The 19,530-nt window shown below is 38.3% G+C and overlaps 2 protein-coding genes and 1 pseudogene across 4 annotated transcripts; 2 read left to right on the top strand and 1 right to left on the bottom strand.

The window, feature by feature from the left end:
* The first annotated feature begins 982 nt into the window (after positions 1–982).
* anxa14 (annexin A14) lies at positions 983–5,978 on the top strand. Of its 2 annotated transcripts, XM_031738137.2 has the most exons (13): positions 983–1,095; positions 1,359–1,398; positions 1,902–1,998; positions 2,089–2,177; positions 2,693–2,806; positions 2,922–3,012; positions 3,111–3,190; positions 3,401–3,439; positions 3,631–3,721; positions 3,834–3,929; positions 4,028–4,083; positions 5,329–5,436; positions 5,565–5,978. In XM_031738137.2, exons 2-13 carry the CDS (start codon positions 1,372–1,374, stop codon positions 5,622–5,624), a joined length of 948 nt encoding a protein of 315 aa, XP_031593997.1. In that variant the 5' UTR covers positions 983–1,095; positions 1,359–1,371; the 3' UTR covers positions 5,625–5,978. The 2 variants fall into 2 exon arrangements, with proteins under 2 accessions (XP_031593997.1, XP_039462060.1); XM_039606126.1 differs by having other exon boundaries at positions 988–1,095; positions 5,329–5,978.
* A 151-nt stretch (positions 5,979–6,129) lies between these two features.
* Positions 6,130–7,758, bottom strand: LOC120435928 (cell wall protein DAN4-like). 2 transcript variants are annotated; one of them, XM_039606128.1, is made up of 3 exons: positions 7,568–7,758; positions 6,682–6,986; positions 6,130–6,627 (listed from the first exon to the last, which is right to left on the bottom strand). In XM_039606128.1, the coding sequence occupies exons 1-3, from the start codon at positions 7,613–7,615 to the stop codon at positions 6,270–6,272; spliced, it is 711 nt and encodes a 236-aa protein (XP_039462062.1). In that variant the 5' UTR covers positions 7,616–7,758; the 3' UTR covers positions 6,130–6,269. The 2 variants fall into 2 exon arrangements, with proteins under 2 accessions (XP_039462062.1, XP_039462061.1); XM_039606127.1 differs by having other exon boundaries at positions 6,130–6,986.
* A 10,781-nt stretch (positions 7,759–18,539) lies between these two features.
* LOC120435529 lies at positions 18,540–19,210 on the top strand (annotated as a pseudogene).
* The last annotated feature ends 320 nt before the right edge of the window (positions 19,211–19,530 follow it).

Genomic DNA, 19,530 nt, shown 5'->3' with positions numbered 1-19,530 from the left:
TGCTTTTAATAGTAGTGCACATGCTTGAATAAAAGCCGTTTTCAATCTTTAAAAGACATTTCAAATTTCAGACTTCACTCACGAGTTTAGACCTAATTCACATGCTTTCAGTGGTTTCACCTAAGCCACTGGAAGTACCTAAGCCACTTACACGATTATTTAAATGCTTCTATAAAAATAAAATTTGAATTGTTTTTAATATTTCCATAGTAATGGGATACGTACAAAATGTCCTTGTAAATACTGCTTTGTTTAGCACAGTTTATCAAAGGGTACACAGTCTGCTCTGGATCAGCTGTTTGTAATAACCACGCAGATCTCTTGCTTATTTGCCTTCTGTAGACTAGAAACAGGTAGAAGCCGAGCAGCACGGAGAATGGGACCAATTAAAACCTTGTGACATTTGTTCTTCTGCAATTTGTTTTCTGAAAAAAAAAAAAATGCACCACACCCCCTGTCTCTATCACGTCTATCCTTCTATCACTGGTATCATCAGATGTGGGTGTTGAAAAGCCTTTTTGTTCCGTCTAGCTGCACAGTCAAGTTTCTAGGCTTTGAAGCTAAAGGACCATCTGGTCATAGAGAGGCACACCCTGAAACCCTCCGTTTACTTTCAAAAATGGCCAGCATGCTGCCTCATTAGTTTGCTTATCTTGGTATAAAGCTTTAAAATGTCAAAGCTATAACTTAGTTTCAGTTCTTTGAATGTCATGAACTGTGTGTGGCCCAATGCAACAGCCTGTCAATTATTTATTTTGGGGAAAGTCAGCCGTGAAGTACAAATCGTGGTCAGATTCCACAAAATGTCACCTGTAAACAAACCTGACTATCAAGATTCCTACTTGACGCTCAAGTATGACTGGGTTGCCATAGTATTTGTACAGGGAAACGGTGTGGACAAAGCTGTGAACATACTGAGCACTGATTGGTCAGGATCTGTGACTGACACTCAAGTGGGTGTACGGGGAGCAGCTGTGGCGCACTGTGGGTGGAACTGACACGCAGGACTTGTTGGAGGGAAGGTTGTACCAAAAAAAAAAAAAAAAAAAAAAAAAGATACACTACCTCCACTCGTTGTTACAGCTTCTTCTACAGGTAAGAAAAATAAGAATTCCTTTTAAATAATTTGTTTAAGAAATAAGCTGGTAACAGGAATCAGCTAGGACCTGGTCTCCTCCTTCATATGTTTAATCACAGGTTACTGTCATGAATTCTTAGATTCTCAAAAGCTATGCTATAGACTTTAAGTTTCATTGGAGAATCTCTATTAAACCTATTAAAATAAAGTTAGCATTATTTGTTTGTTCCTTGATGTTGGCTGTTAACGTCTTTGCCATTTCTGTTTTTGCTCACATTAGATACAAGCAAGCCATGGATTCTGAGTACTCTGACTCTTATGTAAGTAAACATTCCCAGAAGTACACCTCTGCCCCGTCTTCACTAAGAGTTATTGCTCTCCTCACTAAGACTCCACATTTGCAAATAGCCTTATCTGCGGTCATGTTCAGTCTGGCTATCTACATAGCAATAAAAGGTATCTATAAACAGGTGCTCTGAAGGTTGCTGCAATGTCAGGTTTAGATTTTAAATATAAAGAAAGCCAAGTAATACAATTCAACCAGTTTGTTTCATTAATATTTTCTGTTGAACCATCCCCCTCCACACACACACACACACACACACACTTGCGAGCTCCTAGAAGTCAGTAGTATGACATACTTCACATTCTTTAAATACAAGCGTAGGTGATCTGTATCGTTCTACAGCTACATACCTTCGTGGTATGTTCAGTATGACGTTACTTTCCTTATTACACATTTCACTTGATTCTTGCCACTCAGTTGTTTTATATATTTTATAGAGAGCGGATACCACAATTACTGTCCCCTTTTATTAAATAGGATATGTACTGGGGTACCCTTGGAACAGTACGACCCTACTCCAATTTCCACCCAGACAGAGATGTGACGGAGATCGTGACAGCGCTGGAAAACAAAGGCATTCAGTGGCATATGTTGAAAATAAATTCCCACTATTTCTTTTCACCCTTTTCTTGGTAATTTATTGAATATCGTGTATCTCGCTCAGATACAGTGACACTATTGAGAATAATAACCAATAGGAACAACGCCCAGAGGCAAGTAATTGCTCAAGTCTTTGAAGAGCTAACACATAAGGTGAGAAAAACAGAAACAACCTTTCAAAGAGTTTCAAAATGAAAACTTTAATGGTTTCGTGGAAAATATGAAGTGTAAAGTTGTCTCCTACAATAAAATATATTAAGCAATGAAACTGAACGTTGAGTTTCAGGTTTAGTAGTCACAACAGTTTAGCCTTGCTCATCTCTAACTTTGAAGTGTTTGCTGATCAAATAATAAAAAACGGTGACATTAAAGGTGTGAACACACCTTTGTTTAGCAATGGACTTCAGAAGTACTGTCACATGCACAATTGTAGTGTGTCTCACAGGGAAAGAGTACACCGTAGTGGGATAGTCAGGCGGGTTTTGTGTGAATCCACTCCCAATCCCAAGTATACTGTGGGAGGGGGGGGGGGTGTTTTTTTCCATTAGTCAATAGAGGTTTTTTCTACATATTTACTGTTTCTTTACTAAAACAACAAGAATAAAAAAAGAAAACCAGAGTGAAACTCCTAATTCAGTGTTATTTTATTTATGCATGTGGTGAATTAGGATATAGTAACTGCTCTGAAGAAAGCTTTATCTGGAGACCTGGAGCTTCTATTGCTGGAACTGTTGATGCCCCCTGTGGAGTATGAAGCTTACCGTCTCCAGGAGGCCATGGCGGTGAGTGGTTGCTTTCATTTTTAGGATTTTGGAATAGATGTTAAAACCGTTGTATGTCAAGAAATGTATATGGTATGTGTATGTATATGTATATGTATATGGTATGTGTGTGCAGGGTTTGGGCACAGATGAAGAAACCCTTGCGGAAATTCTGAGCACAAGATCTGGAAAGCAGCTGCAAAGCATCAGTGCTGCATACAAAGAAAGTAAGTCAAAGATCTTTTAAATGACCAAAAAGATTGTTTATTTAAGATTGGATGTTTAAATCCTAATCCTTTTTTTCTTTTTGCTCTTTCTGTTTTAGTGTATAAGAAGGATCTGGAAAAGGAAATCGAATCAGAAACCAGTAAAGACTTTGAGAAGCTTCTTAAAGCTTTGCTAAATGTAAATATTTATGTTATTGATCGTCACCTTTGACTGAATTATAACCAAAGAATTTGATCTACAATGAATGAAATCCTACGCTTTACTTTAGCCTGAATATAACTTTCATTGGGAACACAAACAGTACAGCTCATATTTGAAATTAAGTCCAGCTTCTGAAATTACAGCTCCTCGTGTTTTTTCTTTTTCTTTCACCCTCTCTCATAACAGAAAGGATGTGTCACTGGTGTGGTTCAGACAGACATTGAGGTATTATTTACTTTTATGTACAAACACAACTAAAAGGCACTGGAGTAAAAAGTATATTCGAGTGCTGTTTTAATACATTAAACTGTATACATCTACTGACTACTTAATTGTGAAATAGTTGAAACAAAACTGCATTTTTTTACTCCTTTAACCCTTAATGTGTTTCATTGTTATTATGTTTGATCATTTAGACTCTCTCTGCATCCCTAAAAGGGAAGAAAGCTGAGGCGGGACAATGGATTGACATATTGACTTCTAGAGATCTAGAACATCTTGACAACGGTGAGTATCACCTTTTTTAAAAATTCATTAATCTTTCTGTGTTAAAAAGTGTTTTGATGTTGTTTTTAAATCCCAATATCGTCATCCCCGCGACCTTGTGCATGATTGACAGTGTTGATGGGACTGGAGCTGGAGCTTGGGCAGACGGTGGATCAGATCATAGAGAAAAGGTTTTCAGGAGACTTTCGCTTGGGTCTGAAAATTTTGGGTAAACACAGTTTGACATACTGTTTGAACATTTATTTTGCACTTTATATGATTATTAGGTGGCTACACAATATTATCCTAATATTTGTCTTATCACAGTACAGTGCATTCAAAACCGTGATGCCTACCTTGCCACGAGACTTAAGACTATGAAGGTGAGATGATTCTGTGGTAATTTATCTATGATTAGCTGATAGAAGTTCATAAGACAAAATGCAGCATTTGTCCTAAACTATAGATATTTTGGGAGAAGATTTTAAAACTCCTCAAAGAGGGATTCCACCAAAATTCCAAATACCAGAAGGCTATATCACAGGGGTTATATCACATAGAACAAATGACATGCTGTCTGAGACTCTAAGATAAGTTTATCAAATGATTGAGTCCAGCTATGGTGATCCTCACATAGTGCACTTACACTATACTTACAAATCATCCATTTTTTAATTTGCATTCTTTCCTTACATTTAATATGTTATATATAAATACATCTATTTCATTTGCATATTTGCTTTAGCGTTTCAGTATTTATTTAGGTGCCCGATACAAGAAGTGATTTTAGATATGACTGAAATTGAAATAAAACCTATGTAAAAAAAATCCAGACTTTATGGAATCTAAACATGAAACATGAAATGTGCTAGCAATTCTTTTCAACTTACTTCAGCCATACTTCTTCTCAACCTCACAATGAGAAAAAAAAAACTAGAAAAACAGGCTTACACGGGAATAAAGGAAATCGAAGAACTACGAGAGGTGAACGTTAAGTTACCAACTGGTGTCTGATTGTTAAATCTCTTCAGAGTTCCTATTCGCAGTGGAAATAAAAGAGAGAAGGGGAAGCTGTGTAGTTCCTGGGTATTGAATAATTTTGAACTAAATATAACCAGATATTTGCAAACACAGTCTGCCCACAGTCATATTTGCATAAATTATTTCACACTACTGGTACATTTAGTACTTATTACTATGCCTGAGCACTGGCTTGGAACATAGGAAGTGCTCCTCCACAAATGCCCTTTTGTGACTCTGCAAAATGTGGCCATTGTTCACCGATATTAAACAAATTCAAAGATAATGTCAGAGAGTGAAAACACTGTAACTTCTGTCACCTCTAGGAAATACCCTGAAATGAACCGCAGACATTTTATTATTATTTTCAATAATTTGGGGGGTATTTCTATTATTTTCTGTTGCTTAAGAAACTCATAATCACTGTAATTTTATAGCGTTTATTAGAAGAGTCAGACACCATGTTTCTTTGCAGTGTAGTGGTTTAATTTTGATGAGTGGACATGAAAAAACAAACTTCTTCTGTACAGATGGGTCAAAATGACAAAATATACATCTGAAGAGACTGTCGATGCACTGTTTACCCATAATTCATTTCACTCTTACAGAAAGAGATAGTGCAGCAGATTATGGTGTCTCACAGTGAGGAAGATCTGCTCTGTATCCGAGCTGCTTTCATTAAATTAACAGGCACTTCCCTCTACACTACACTGCAGGTTTGTCACACAGATAAAATTGTAACAAATATAAAATATATAGTAAATATATCGATTTTTATTTCAAATATTTGCATAAATATATTGATGTAATTGTATTTTCTTGCTATTTCCCGTTTTTCCAACAGAACCACTTTAAAGGAGACTATCTACAGGCACTGCTTGCTATATGCCGATCTGAAGATTAAATAAAACCTACAAGTTTTAGATGCACCTCCTACTCACTGATTTGGTAATGTCCTTCCCAATGCTAGTACAAAAATAAGCTCTGTTTTGTGCTAATCCTCATATTGTATTGAATCACTTACTTTAGGTATATGCATTTTAAATATTACTTATTGGCTTGTACTTATAGGTGCAATATAATGTAAGGAGAACAGGTTATGGTGGCACTTTAATGACTGCAATTTGGTAATTTGTTTATATGACTTTAACTGTGTACTTCTGTGCTTCCTTTAATTCAATCATTCATTCAATCATTTATTAATGTATATAACATCATTAAATATGGTTTGTGTAATAAAGCCTTTTTATCACTTTCATTTGTTCTCAATTGTGTTACCTACATTTTTATTTATTTTTTCTTTCTTAAATCACAATCACTTTTTTTTTTTTTGCACCGTGAGTTTAGCTCTATTGTACTGCATGGTTCTGTTCCCCTGTATATTTAAGAAACGCATTGCAAAATTCTATAAAGAGCACATAAGATTAGGATAGGTCTACATATATTTTGTGTACAAAACAAAAAGGGGTCAGGATTTACCTTAGATGTTGTCCTTTGTTTCTGTGATTAGAGTGCATCTACATTTAATGTATGCAAGCTTCACAGACAATTAAACACAAGGCATGTAGAGCAAGAGTGGAAAAACAAGACAAAGCACAGAAGCTTTCACCTCCGAGCCTCCATTTGCAGTGGTGGTAGTCACTGTTGTTGTGATGTTTTGGGTTAGAGTTGTAGTGTTGTCCTGTGTGGCAGCTGTGGTGGCGTTGGCTGGGATAGCAGTTGTACTGTTGGCGGCTGGAGTGCCAGTGGTATTGGTGTTGGCCTGTTTGGTAGTGGTAGCTGTAGTGGTGGTGGCAGGCTGTTTGGTAGTTGTAGTGGTGGTGGCAGGCTGTTTGGTAGTTGTAGTGGTGGTGGTGGTGGTGGTGGTGGTGGTGGTGGTGGTGGCAGGCTGTTTGGTAGTTGTAGTTGTGGTGGCCGGGGTGGCAGTCGTAGATGTGGTGGCCGGGGTGGCAGTCGTAGATGTGGTGGCCGGGGTGGCAGTCGTAGATGTGGTGGCCGGGGTGGCAGTCGTAGATGTGGTGGCCGGGGTGGCAGTCGTAGATGTGGTGGCCGGGGTGGCAGTCGTAGATGTGTCGGCCGGGGTGGCAGTCGTAGTTGTGTCGGCCGGGGTGGCAGTCGTAGTTGTGTCGGCCGGGGTGGCAGTCGTAGTTGTGTCGGCCGGGGTGGCAGTCGTAGTTGTGTCGGCCGGGGTGGCAGTCGTAGATGTGTCGGCCGGGGTGGCAGCTGTAGTTGTGTTGAGTGTATCAGCAGTAGTGACACTTGGAGTCTCAGAAGAACAAAGTGGAACGTCATTTCAACAAGTGTAGTGACTAAAAGCACAACAGCAAAATTTCTGTCCCTATGCTGCCATCATAACCCATTATTTAGTCTGTTAAATGATTTCTATGGTATTTGGATGACCTAAACTCTCCTTGACCTATTATTTCTTTCCAGTAAGGAACTAATACATTAGATCCCAAATTAATGGTTTCTTTCTCCGAATGAAGTTAATCATTCCTCCAAAGTGTCTGCTCCACAAATAACTACAGTTACCACAAAACTGAAATTTCTTGAGTATATACTAGTGGAAGGAAAGGATAACTAATATTAATCTATAATGGTAAAACAAATGTAATTCTATTTTATTAACTTCTTTACCTTTAGATAGCCTTCTAACAATGTTTGGCAAGAACTTTTACATAAAAACTCCTCTAAATGTTTCAATCCTTTTAGACAAGTCAGCTCATTACACTCATGTTTGTGAAACATTTTGTATTCACACATTTTCTGCAATTAATGACTTTAATTTTTATTGACTTTTTATCAGTATAAAACTCAATAAAACATTTTTAAAAAATAGATCATTACCTGTGCCAGCAAAGCCAGTGTGAATAAACCCAGACACAATAAATCCATGATGGAAAGAACCAAGGAGGTAGATGCAGATGTTACAGAAATAGTTCTGTTGCACAAAAATCAGAGTATAATGTACTTTTGTGCTGAGTTTCGTTGAACCTTCTCCTTGCAACCTGTTCCTGACTTCAGGGACACTGAGCTTTTATACAATAATATCACATTTCAGGAGGGGTGGGTGTGACATAGTGTGTGACCTGGATGACCAGCATCCAGGAAGTTGTCAGTGTGTTTCTGAGTGTGTGAGATGTGCATGTATGTGCGCTTGTGTTTGTCCAAGGTATTTCCCCTAGTGCAATTTTAATAGAATTTGCATTAGTTATAAGCATAAGCAATAACAAGTGCCCAGAACTGATACTTTATTCACTGTGCTGAAAACATTAGGTGGAAAAAAAGAAATCCTTCAGCATTAAAAAGATCACACAGACAAGTGTCACAAATTTTTTAACCTTTGTCAATTATTTCCAGCGTATGGAAAGTATAAGTTCTTGTTACGCCTTTCAGCTAACCTTTACCTTGAATGCTTAAATTTCACAATAACACATAAACCTTTTAACACAACTATCATAAAAAATTGACTAAGCCGCTTCTTCCCGACTTGTATTTATGGTTCAATTTGTAACCTATGTTTTACTACCTTCCTTGTACTATTGTTGCTCCTTAAGCATCGGAAACACAAAACATTGACGTGTGCAGTTATGTCCAGTGTTGCTCTGTTTATCGTCAGTCCCTGAATCTTACTTCCTCCTGTTAGATGACCTATAACCCAAATGAGTAACAAAAACATTTGACCTTGAGCAAAGTTAATGTAGGATTACGATAAGTGTCAGTAATTTAAGAATAGTAAGGCATATATGGTTTCTCATTTGAGACAATAACAAACCTTTGACCCTGAAAAAGGGTTTGAAAACAACAAAAAGAGGCTTCTTAGTTTTCAGCTGCAATTAATGATGGCACTGAAAGAGTCTTACAAGCGTAAATGTCAATCTACAAATGATTATTATTTTAAAGTCAAGTTTCACTCACTGGCTTTTTTTACAGCCTTAACAAATAACCGTCTTTGTAATGATGTTACTTAGGCAGAAGAGGGCAATGGAGACTACTGAGTTTCAGATTTAAATTTAACTTCAAACATATCACAACAGTATGTGCATCACAGTTCATGCTATATCATAAGATGTTTATAGTTAAAATGTGGCAGCACGGTGGTTAACACTGTTGCCTCACAGCACAAAGGTCTTGATTTTAATTCCACCATCAGCCCAGGGTCTTTCTGTGTGGAGTTCGCATGTTCTCCCCATGTTCGTGTGGGACAAAGACATGCAGTTACTGGGGATAGGTTAATTGGAAACTATAAACTGCCCATAGCTGTGAATGTGAGTGCGAATGGTTGTCTGTGTCTATGTATTATCCCTGCGACAGACTGGCGACCTATCCAGGGTGTACCCTGCCTCTTGCCTTAAAACAGCTGGGATAGGCTCCAGCTCCCCTGCAACCCTGAAAAGGATAAGTGGCATGAATGCATGGATAGTTAGAAATGTGAAAAGAAATCCCAATATCAATGTATTTGTGTTATTCTGTCTTTTACTCTTCAGTAACTTCTCTTGCTTATTAGATATCTGCTAAAGTGTTTTTCACCTTTTATTTTATTCCTTTTATTTGCATGTTTCTTTTCCTTCTTTCGCAGACCTAATATCATATTGCATTGTCATTGCACAATGACTTATGTTTTCTAAGACAGAAAAACGAGTTAAAGGATAATGCACCGTCAAAATATGTCATCACTTAGCTGTTGCTGAGACTACCCCTAAAACATTTAAGAAGCTTGAAGCTTTCTCTGTATTATTTTTGTGGCTTTATATGACAGTAAAAAAGCACTTTTGTTGTGGTTGGTCTGTTTAGGTTCTATAAGTATTTTAGTTTGCTTCCACATAAATGTCCAATCTTGATCACACTGTTGTGCAACTAGAGCTTGTATTGAATGTAAGCGAAGTGAACCTCTGCACGTTTTCTTCAAATATTTTTTTTGCATCACAGAATACAGAGTCCTGTCTGACTACTTTTTAGATCAACCGTGCCAACAAAAACCTGATCCCAATGAAGCATACTCAACATTCATAATGGATATCTGGACTGAATTTTGTTTTCTTTTTTTGCCGTGGTGATTAGCACTGTTGCCTCCTGAGTTTGACTCCACCTTGTGGCCCGGACCTTTCTGTGTTGAGTTTGCATCATCTCCCCGTGTTTGTGTGGGTTTTCTCCAAGTACTCTGGCTTCCTCCCACAGTCCAAAGACATGCAGTTAGTGGGGTTAGGTTAACTGATGATTTTAAGTTGCATATAGGTGTGAGTGTGAATGGTTTTCTGTCTCTCTATATTAGCCCTGCGACAAAGTGGCGACCTGTCCAGGGTGTACCCTGCCTCTAGCCCTATTGTAGCTGTCTGACTCCAGCCCCCCTGCAACTCTGAAAAGGATAAGTGGAAGAAAATAGATGGATGGTTTTAAAAATGTGCAATATAAAAAAAAGACCAAAACGTAATTGAATTATTGTTTTTAAAACACATAATCACATATCCATTAAAACAATGCTCAATGCTGTTTTATTACCATTTATGTTAGACAGTGTTTTATGTTTAATCTATTTCACACATTAATGCACAGAGATCAAATAATTATTGTAAATTGTGTAAATAATTATACTAATACAGAAGGAAATCTTCAACATCACTATATTATAACATGTCTACAGGTTAAATTAGACTTAACTTACACATCAAGTATCACACAAGACAATAAACAGGTAATGGGTACAATAGCATAAAGATGTGGAAGGGCATGTCACCTTCAAAATAAAACAACTGAAATGTGCCAAAATATGCTTTGACATGCTTTTAAAAGGCACACGATTCTCCTTTACATGTCATCAGGCATTGTGCACTTTCCACTGTGAAAAGTGCTCTATAAATCACCTTTACTGACTTACACACATATCTGTTGAGATGCTATAGACTAGCTCTTTCACTGCCATCATCTACAACTAAATACAATAAACTCAGATTTGCTGTGTGATAAATACCTTTGTAGTCTAGTTCTGGCTCTGAGGCTCCAGATTGCTCACTACACAATGGCTTGAAAAGCAAAAGATCCCAACAGCAGAGCCACAGAGGTGGCGAAGTGGCTCTCTCCACTCTGGGTGCCGCTGCCAGAGCCGCTGTTGCTGGTCTGATTGTGAGTAGTGTTAGTACTCAATCCTGTTGATGCAGTGGTTGTCCCCATGTCCTAAAGAGCAAACCAAAAGAATTTATGACACTGCATTGTGCTGGATTTCACAGAGTATGATATTGTATACTTTACATGTAATAACTTTATGTTCAGGCAGTGGTTTTAATGCAATGCAATAACACTGAAAAAATGTAAAAGCAGGATAGTTTTTCCATTAAAAATGATCTTTGTTCACTGGTAAGGTTTCCTCAAGTATTTTTTTATTTATACATTTATTTATTTTAGTGTATGTGTTTTTCATATTTCTTTGAATTCAAAGAAATATGAAAAACAAAGATTTCCATTTGATTTATTTTTTTTGTACTTTTAATCTTTTTTGATCATTTCTTACAGCAGGTACTGTATTTCATCTACAAGTAAATACAATAAACTCAGATTTGCTGTGTGATAAATAACATTGTAGTCTAGTTCTGGCTCTGAGACCCCAGATTGCCCACTGCACCATGGCTTAAAAAGCAATAGATCCAAACAGCAGAGCCACAGAGGTGGCAATGCGACTCTCTCCACTCTTTGCATTCAATTCAGTTTTATTTCTACAGTGGCAAATCACAACAACCGTTGCCTCGAGTTGCTTTGTAGTCACCTTGGTTGACGATGCCCCTGTGACTGTGGTCGTCATGCTGGTGGAAGCCTGGGTGACGCTGCCAGAGCTACTGTTGCTGTAAGGTTTACTGTAAGTAGTGTTAGTACTGGATCCTGTTGATGCAGTGGTTGTCCCCGTGACCTAAAGAGCAAACCAACAGAATTTATGACACTGCATTGTGCTGGATTTTACAGAATATGATATTGTATACTTTATATTTAATAACTTTATGTTCAGGCAGTGATTTTAATGCAATGCATTAACACTGAAAAAAGTAAAAGCAGGATAGTTTTTCCATCAAAAATAATCTTGGGTCACTGGTAAGATTTACTCGAGTATTTTTTTAAATTAATTTAATGATTTATATATTTATTTATTTGTATATTTATTTTAGTGTGTGTTTGATCACATTTCTTTGAATTCAAAGAAATATGAAAAACAAAGATTTCCATTTTATTTATTTATTTATTTTGTACTCTTCATCTTTTTTGATCATTTCTTACAGCAGGTACTGTATTTCATCTACAAGTAAATACAATAAACTCAGATTTGCTGTGTGATAAGCAGCATTGTAGTCTCGTTCTGGCTCTGAGACTCCAGACTGCTCACTATACCATGGCTTAAAAAGCAATAAGTCCAAACAGCAGAGCCACAGAGGTGGCAATGCGACTCTATCCACTCTTTGCATTCAATTCAGTTTTATTTCTACAGTGGCAAATCACAACAACAGTTGCCTCGAGTTGCTTTGTAGTCACCTTGGTTGACGATGCCCCTGTGACTGTGGTCGTCGTGCGGGTGGAAGCCTGGGTGTCGCTGCCAGAGCTACTCTTGCTGTAAGGTTTATTGTAAGTAGTGGTAGTACTGGATCCTCTTGATGCAGTGGTTGTCCCCGTGACCTAAAGAGCAAACCAACAGAATTTATGACACTGCATTGTGCTGGATTTTACAGAATATGATATTGTATACTTTATATGTAATAATTGGATATTAAGGCAGTGATTTTAATGCAATGCATTAACACTGAAAAATACAGAAGCAAAAATAGTTTTTCCATCAAAAATAATCTTGGGTCACTGGATAGAATTCCCTAAATATTTCTTTATTTCTTTATTTATTTTAGTGTGTTTGATCAACAAAGATCTCTATTAGGTTCTTGTTGATTTTTGTTACTTTTATTTATTTATTTTTACTTTTAATGTCAAGTCTTACCTGTAGAGAGCCAAATCCCAGCAGAGTCAGGAAAAGCAGCAAAAGGAAAAAATGCTTCATATTGGCTGAAATATAATTTTCTCTTGAAAGCTAACAGCTTAAGATATCTTGTTAAAATGTGATTTGTTTTCTGTACGTAAAGGTCTTTGTTTTGTGCAATATGTGCTCTCTTCCAAAGCTGGCCTTTTTATATTGCATTCACATTGTTCACCTGTCAGCCTCCACCCAAGTGATGGACCACAAATGCAAAACTTTACACTGTGCCAAATGAAACCTAACCCATAGATGTCAGTGATACCTTCTCTCTACTGTCTTTCTTGCGTCTCAGGCTGCTAACTCGATGCTATTTTTATTTTTACAAGTGATTTTTTTTTTATTCTTTTGTCAAAATGTAACCGTAAACTTACTGAACAGTTTCAAATAACATGTTATTTTACCTCAGTTTCTCTCATCTTTTTGAACGAGGTACTGTTGTAAAGTACAATGTTTCACTGAGGTTTTTGTCTTTTGTGATCCTTTTTAAAGTACCAACAGTACATCAGCAGCTCCACAACTACATTTACTTTAAACTTTCAAAGTTCAAACAGCACGCTGATTTGTCATGCTTACAGTTAGGCCCATAAATATTTGGACAGAGACAACTTTCCTTCTCATTTTGGTTCTGTACATTACCACAATGCATTTTCAATTAAACAATTTTCAATTCAATTCAATTTTATTTACATAATATATATTGTTAGGTAGATCCTACAATAATACATACAGAGAAAAATCCAACAATCCGGTGACCCCCTTTGAGCAAGCACTTTGGCGACAATGGGAAGGAAAAACTCCCTTTTAACAGGAAGAAACCTCCAGCAGAACCAGGCTCAGGGAGGGGTGGGGCCATCTGCTGCGACTGGTTGGGGTGAGAGAAGGAAGACAGGATAGAAGACATGCTGTGGAAGAGAGACAGAGATTAATAACAAGTACGATTCAATGCAGAGAGGTCTATTAACACATAGTAAGTGAGAAAGGTGACTGAAAAGGAAAAACTCAATGCATCGTGGGAGTCCCCCAGCAGTCTACGCCTATTGTAGCATAACTAAGGAAGGATTCTGAGGCACCTGTTCCAGCCCTAACTATATGCTAGAAACAACTCAGATGCAGGTAAAGTGCATATTTCCACTTTCAATTCAATGGATTTAACCAGAAGAGTTCATAAAAATGTGACGAACTAAAACATTATTTTTAACACACTCCCTTCACTTCACTAAATATTCACATTTCAGGAAAATAAAATGCTCATTTCTAATACTTGGTTAAAAACCCTTTGAGGCTAATGACAGCCTGAAGTCTTGAACTCACGGACGTCACCAGATGCTGGGTTTCCTCCTTTTCAGGCCTTTACTGCAGCAGCTTCAAGTTTCTGTTTTTGTGGGCTTTCAGTCCAAAGTTTAGTCTTCAACAACTTAAATGCATGCTCAGTTGGCTTAAGATCAGGTGACTGACTTGGTCATTCAGGAATATTCCAATTTTTTGCTTTAATAATCTCCTGGGCTGCTTTGGCTGTATGTTTTGGTTCATTGAACATCTGTATTATAAAACGATGTCCAATCAATTTGACTGCATTTAGCTGGATTTGAGCATACAGTATATCTCTTTTTAAATCTAGCCTTTCTATTCTTGAGGCTTATGAGTAGTTTGCAATTTGCAGTGAACTCTCTATACCTACTTTCATGCAGTCTTCTCTTTATTGTTGATATCGATACACCTATCTCCTGGAGAGTGTTGGTCACTTAGTTGGTTGTTGTAAAAGGGTTTCTCATGACCACTGAAATGATTCTGCGATCATCCTCTGTTTTCTTTCGTGGACGCTCAGGTCTTTTTGCACTGCTGAGTTCACCAGTGCTTTCTTTCTTTCTAAGGATGTACCAAACTGTAGATTTTGTCACTCCTAATATTCACCTGCATGGAGAGCTCCTTTGACTGCATGTTGTCTGTTCACAACAAAATCTTCTAAATGCAATCACCACACCTCAAATCAACTAAAGGCCTTTTATCTGCCTTTTAACTAATAATGGCATAATGAAGGAATTGTCCACACCTGCCCATGAAATACCCTTTCAGTCAATTGTCCAATTACTATTTGTACCTTTTAAAAAGAGGGTAGTATATGTCCCATAAACCCATCATCTAATTTGAATCTGGATACCCTGAAATGAAAGCTGAGAGTCTACACATTACATTCGGAGACACTTGAAGTAGTTTAGTTTTTCCCCAAATAATGTAATAATATACATATAATAAGATCCATAAATACTAGGGGTGCAACAATACTCATATCGATATTGAACCGTTCGATACAGTGCTTTCGGTTCGGTACGCATATGTATCGAACAATACAAAATTTTTAATTTATTTTATCAACTTTTCTTCTGACGATGCTGTCTGTGTTGAGCGCTCAGTGGATCTGTGTTCGACTACTCCGCCTAGGCTACACTGTCGAATGCAGATCCACTGAGCGCAGCACAAGCTAGCAAGACTAGGCTGTATCCCAATTCAGGGTCTGCAGCCTTAAAGTACGCAGCCTCAACGATCCTCAAGGGCCGCGTACTCAAAGACCGCTAAGGCCGGAAGTGCGAGGCTTGTGAAATGGGACGGTCTAGCCTCCGTCGCTGCCCAGGTTGCCTAGCAACCATGATAGCTGGAAACGTGTGGTTGACAGAAATGAAGGAGAACATATTTTGTTCATTTGTTTGTTTGTTTCTACACGAGCTCTGTGTGATTTAATAAGTATCTGAGGCTGAGACCACAGGACTGTAAAACATGATTGTTGGCCTTCATATCTGTACTGAACAGTCATTTTAAGATTAGCTAGTAAATAACAATTAGCTAATGTTGTTCATGAGACTAAAGTCAGTGTAAATATGATATGGCCAATATTACAGTTATTATATTAATCATTATAAGTTATTACAGCAGTGAGTTTGAATTCTCAAATCAAATCACTTCTATTGTCACATCACATGTGCAGGTACACTGGTACAGCACATGTGAGTGAACTCTGTGTCAAATACTGAGCTTCAGTAAAGATTCAAGTTGCAGCTATTTATATTTCCTGTCACCTTAAATCTTTACTCAAAGACAAGTATCTTTGACAGTGTATATATAGATGTATTATATATAAGAGACAAATGTTGTTCCTTCAGTATGTTGGCATTACTAAATTTGGCTCAATGCTTACATATATGTGTAAATAGAAAATGTACGAGCTGTGATAACTGTTTCTTATAGAATGAAGATCAGACTGATATATTAAATATTCCTTTATTGGGTGAGAAAATCAGACCATGTCATAACTGCTTTAAGTCACACAGAATAGATATCAGAGCCTTAAACAGGCTGACTTCTGCTAAATGGGTCAAACTGGGCAGAAAGTACACAAACACATAACATCCTTATAGAATATGATGTAACACTATAGATCAACTTACCTCAGAATATATAAAGCATATAAACAATTACAGCAATATGATGCAACAAACACAGCAGTACTACTAATCCAAAATACTCAAAGCTTCATAGAACTGAAACAAACATTTATTTTTAGCTCCGTTCTGCTGCTGATACATACTTTAGGTTTCTGAATATTAAACTTGTTGCTGCCTTTCATAGTGTGTAACTTGAAGGCCCTGAGTACTTTCTCCCACACTGAAAACACTGGAATGATCAAATTATTTGAACATTACCTAATAAGACTGATTCAGGACAGACAATTAGTTATTTTAAACTTTTCTTGCAGTCCTTCACAAACAGGGAACAGTCTGTCTATTCTCTCCATCTGTCAGCTGCTGCTGGCTCTTCCTCCTCCTCTTCCTCACACACTGCTGAGTTTGTCCTGGTGGATCATCAGGGGTGCAAAGCCTCACAGATGATGTGCAGCAGTGGGTCCCTCAGTCCGTCCTCACTCTGGACACTTGCAGTTGTCACACATGGAAATCAAATGTGTGATAAGCTGCAGGATTCAAACACAAGTGTAACTTATAAATACATGTTCATACTTTTATTCCACAATCAGAGAGAAAGAAACAGAGAGAGAGTGCAGGACAGACAGACAGGTGACAGTCTCAGGTGTACACACTGCTACAAAACAGCACAAGAGAAGGAGGATTTAGTGTTTGTGTTATTACGAGTGCTAAACAAGAAGAGTTCCCAGATGGTGCAGTGGACACATGTGTGACTCCTGTGATTAAAGCATCTTTCTTTCAGCTTAACGAGTGAACCGTCAGCTCGTTCAAACACACGTTAAAGTCCGTTTGGCTCGACACCACCGAACAGAGGCAGCAATATAACATAGCTAACATTAACAGTGCAGTGAATCCTGCTTGTGCCGTCATATTCAGGACTGCACACCGAGCAGCATCACTGACTTTCAGCTTGTTGTGTTTGTGGATATATGACTGACTTTAATTATGCATAAAATCATCACATTCTCTGTAAGATTAAGGTCAACTATATATATATATTTTGAAGTAGAGGCTTTAAAACCAAGTTAACGCTGAAAGTACTAACATCATTAATGTCACATAACTTTGCCGACATGTGGCCAACAGTAATGTTTTAATGTTCTTCGTTATTAAACATTTGCACATAAATAAATGACATAATATTCAGTACTTACGTTTAACAGTTTACTCTTCGGCCGCTCCGCTTCTGCCGTCTGCGGCAAAATGATCCACACCGACTGCCGCGCTATGAATTGTGGGATATGTTGGGCCACGAAGTCTACACCGCCACAGCCTTAAAATTCAGGGAAATGAAGGACGCATTTGAGGGTCGCATTTCGAGCAGCCTTTGAATTGGGACAGCCTTGGGCGCGCCGCTGTGACGTAATCGGCCTTAAAATGCAGCCTTTAAGGCTGCAGACCCTGAATAGAGATTGAAAATGTGACGTCATTGAGGGGTAAAACCGCAAAGGATTGTGGGAACCCAAGGCAAGAGGTACTAGCGCACGCAGGCTTTCAATTGAAATAAGTTACACAGCGATAAAAAAAAGAAACAAAAATGCCAAGAACCTGTTGTATTATTAACTGCACAAGCCGGAGAACGACAGCCGCGTGAAGTCGACGGAAATGCGTTTGGTTTTTATCGGATTCCGGCGTGGAAGAGAAATTCTCCAAGCCATGTCTCCGAAGTCACGAAGAGGCGACGGATGGCCTGGATTGCCGCTATCAGAAGACCTAATATAACGTTCGAAAACACTCCACCTCACATGTTAGTCTGCTCCAAGCATTTCCACAACGGTAAGTGTTTTGTGGTATTTAATACGTCTTATATGGCGCTGAACAGAAATCATCACGCTATGCTCCTTTGTTTATTGTGGCTCTGTGTAATGTTTGCTGTATTTTGTAGGCAAACCAGCCTACGAAATGCTGGAATGCGATCCAGACTGGGCACCCTCTCTCAAACTGGGCCACACAGAAGTTAAAGCTTCTACCACTGCTAGATTTGATCGGTTAAAACAGAGATCGAAATCAAAACAGCCACGAAAAGGCCTGCGTTCCTCTGGGGCAGAGACAGCTCATGCAGGTGAAATCCATCCAGGTAAAATTGTCAATGTACATAAATAAATACCACTTTTTCCACATTAAGCACTGTCTTATTTTTGCACTTTCAATGATCTTGTCTTTGTCTGTGTGCATGTATGTCTTTCAGCACCAGTCACTACGGAAACTACAGCTGAGAGCCAACCACAGCAGATAAATCCAAAGCACGAGGATGAAGATCTGCAGGAGTGTAAAATGTGTTCTCAAAGGTTACAAGAAATAGCACACCTTCAAGAAGAAAACCTAGTGTTAAAAAAGAACTGTCCAAAAGAAATTAGACATGGAATTCTTGAAAGACGAGAACTCTAAAGTTAAATTCTACACAGGGCTGCCTTCTTTTGCTTTACTAATGGGGTGCTACAACAAATCAGCCCGAGCTTGCCAGACACTGACAGGAAAATTTCCCAGTTTCAGATGCTCTTGCTAACTCTCATGCGTTTAAGACTCAACCTTCCGATTGCACATATTGCACACCTCTTTGATATTAGCCGGACAACCACTTCCACTGTGTTTAACATTACTGTAAATGTGTTGTACGCTCACCTGAGTCCATTGGTGCACTGGCCTGGAAGACATTGCATACAGGCCAGTATGCCACACCAGTATGTAGAGATGTTTGGTGACCGGGTGACAGTTATTATTGACTGTTTTGAACTGTTCATAGAGAGGGCACAAAATTTACGTGCCATGGCGGAGACATATTCAACATACAAAAGTAGACACACAATGAAATATCTCATTGGGATCACACCACAGGGGACCATCTCTTTCATTTCTAAAGGATGGGAGGGGCATACAAGTGATAAACGAATAGCGGAAACTTCTGGCTTTTTACAGAAGCTTTCACCCGGGGACATAGTGCTCGCAGACCGGGGTTTTGATATCAGGAAAGTGTTGCCTTAATGGGTGCCACTTTAAAAATTCCAGCATTTACACGGGTCGCAGTCAGCTACAAGCAAAAGATGTGGAGGACACACGAAAACTGGCACATGTCAGGATCCATGTTGAACGTGTTATAGGCTGTCTCACGGTCCAAGTACACTATCCTAAACGACACCATCCGTCTAGGTTTTGTGGTGCCATGCGAAGGTGAGAACATGACTTTGCTGGATAAGATAGTTGCTGTATCATGTGCGCTCACAAACATGTGCCCAAGTGTTGTTGTAAAGCAAGCAAGTGATGAATAACTGTTTTCCAATTTGGTCTTGTTTTGTTGTGCAGCTATGTTTTTAACAAAATGAAATAATAATGCACAA

The sequence above is a fragment of the Oreochromis aureus genome, linkage group 22, assembly GCF_013358895.1.
Source record: "Oreochromis aureus strain Israel breed Guangdong linkage group 22, ZZ_aureus, whole genome shotgun sequence".
Lineage (NCBI taxonomy): Eukaryota > Metazoa > Chordata > Actinopteri > Cichliformes > Cichlidae > Oreochromis > Oreochromis aureus.
The sequence above is the reverse complement of the archived record's forward strand: the minus strand, read 5'-3'. Positions and strand labels throughout refer to the sequence as shown.

Excerpts from the sequence above, each read along its gene's own strand:
- anxa14 (XM_039606126.1), top strand. The coding sequence starts at position 1,372 with ATGGATTCTGAGTACTCTGACTCTTAT. Across the intron at positions 2,178-2,692 it reads TTGAAGAGCTAACACATAAG|GATATAGTAACTGCTCTGAA; the intron begins GTGAGAAAAACA and ends GTGGTGAATTAG. Across the intron at positions 3,930-4,027 it reads CTTGGGTCTGAAAATTTTGG|TACAGTGCATTCAAAACCGT; the intron begins GTAAACACAGTT and ends GTCTTATCACAG.
- LOC120435928 (XM_039606127.1), bottom strand. The coding sequence starts at position 7,615 with ATGGATTTATTGTGTCTGGGTTTATTCACACTGGCTTTGCTGGCACAG. Across the intron at positions 6,987-7,567 it reads CACTGGCTTTGCTGGCACAG|ACTCCAAGTGTCACTACTGC; the intron begins GTAATGATCTAT and ends TGTTCTTCTGAG.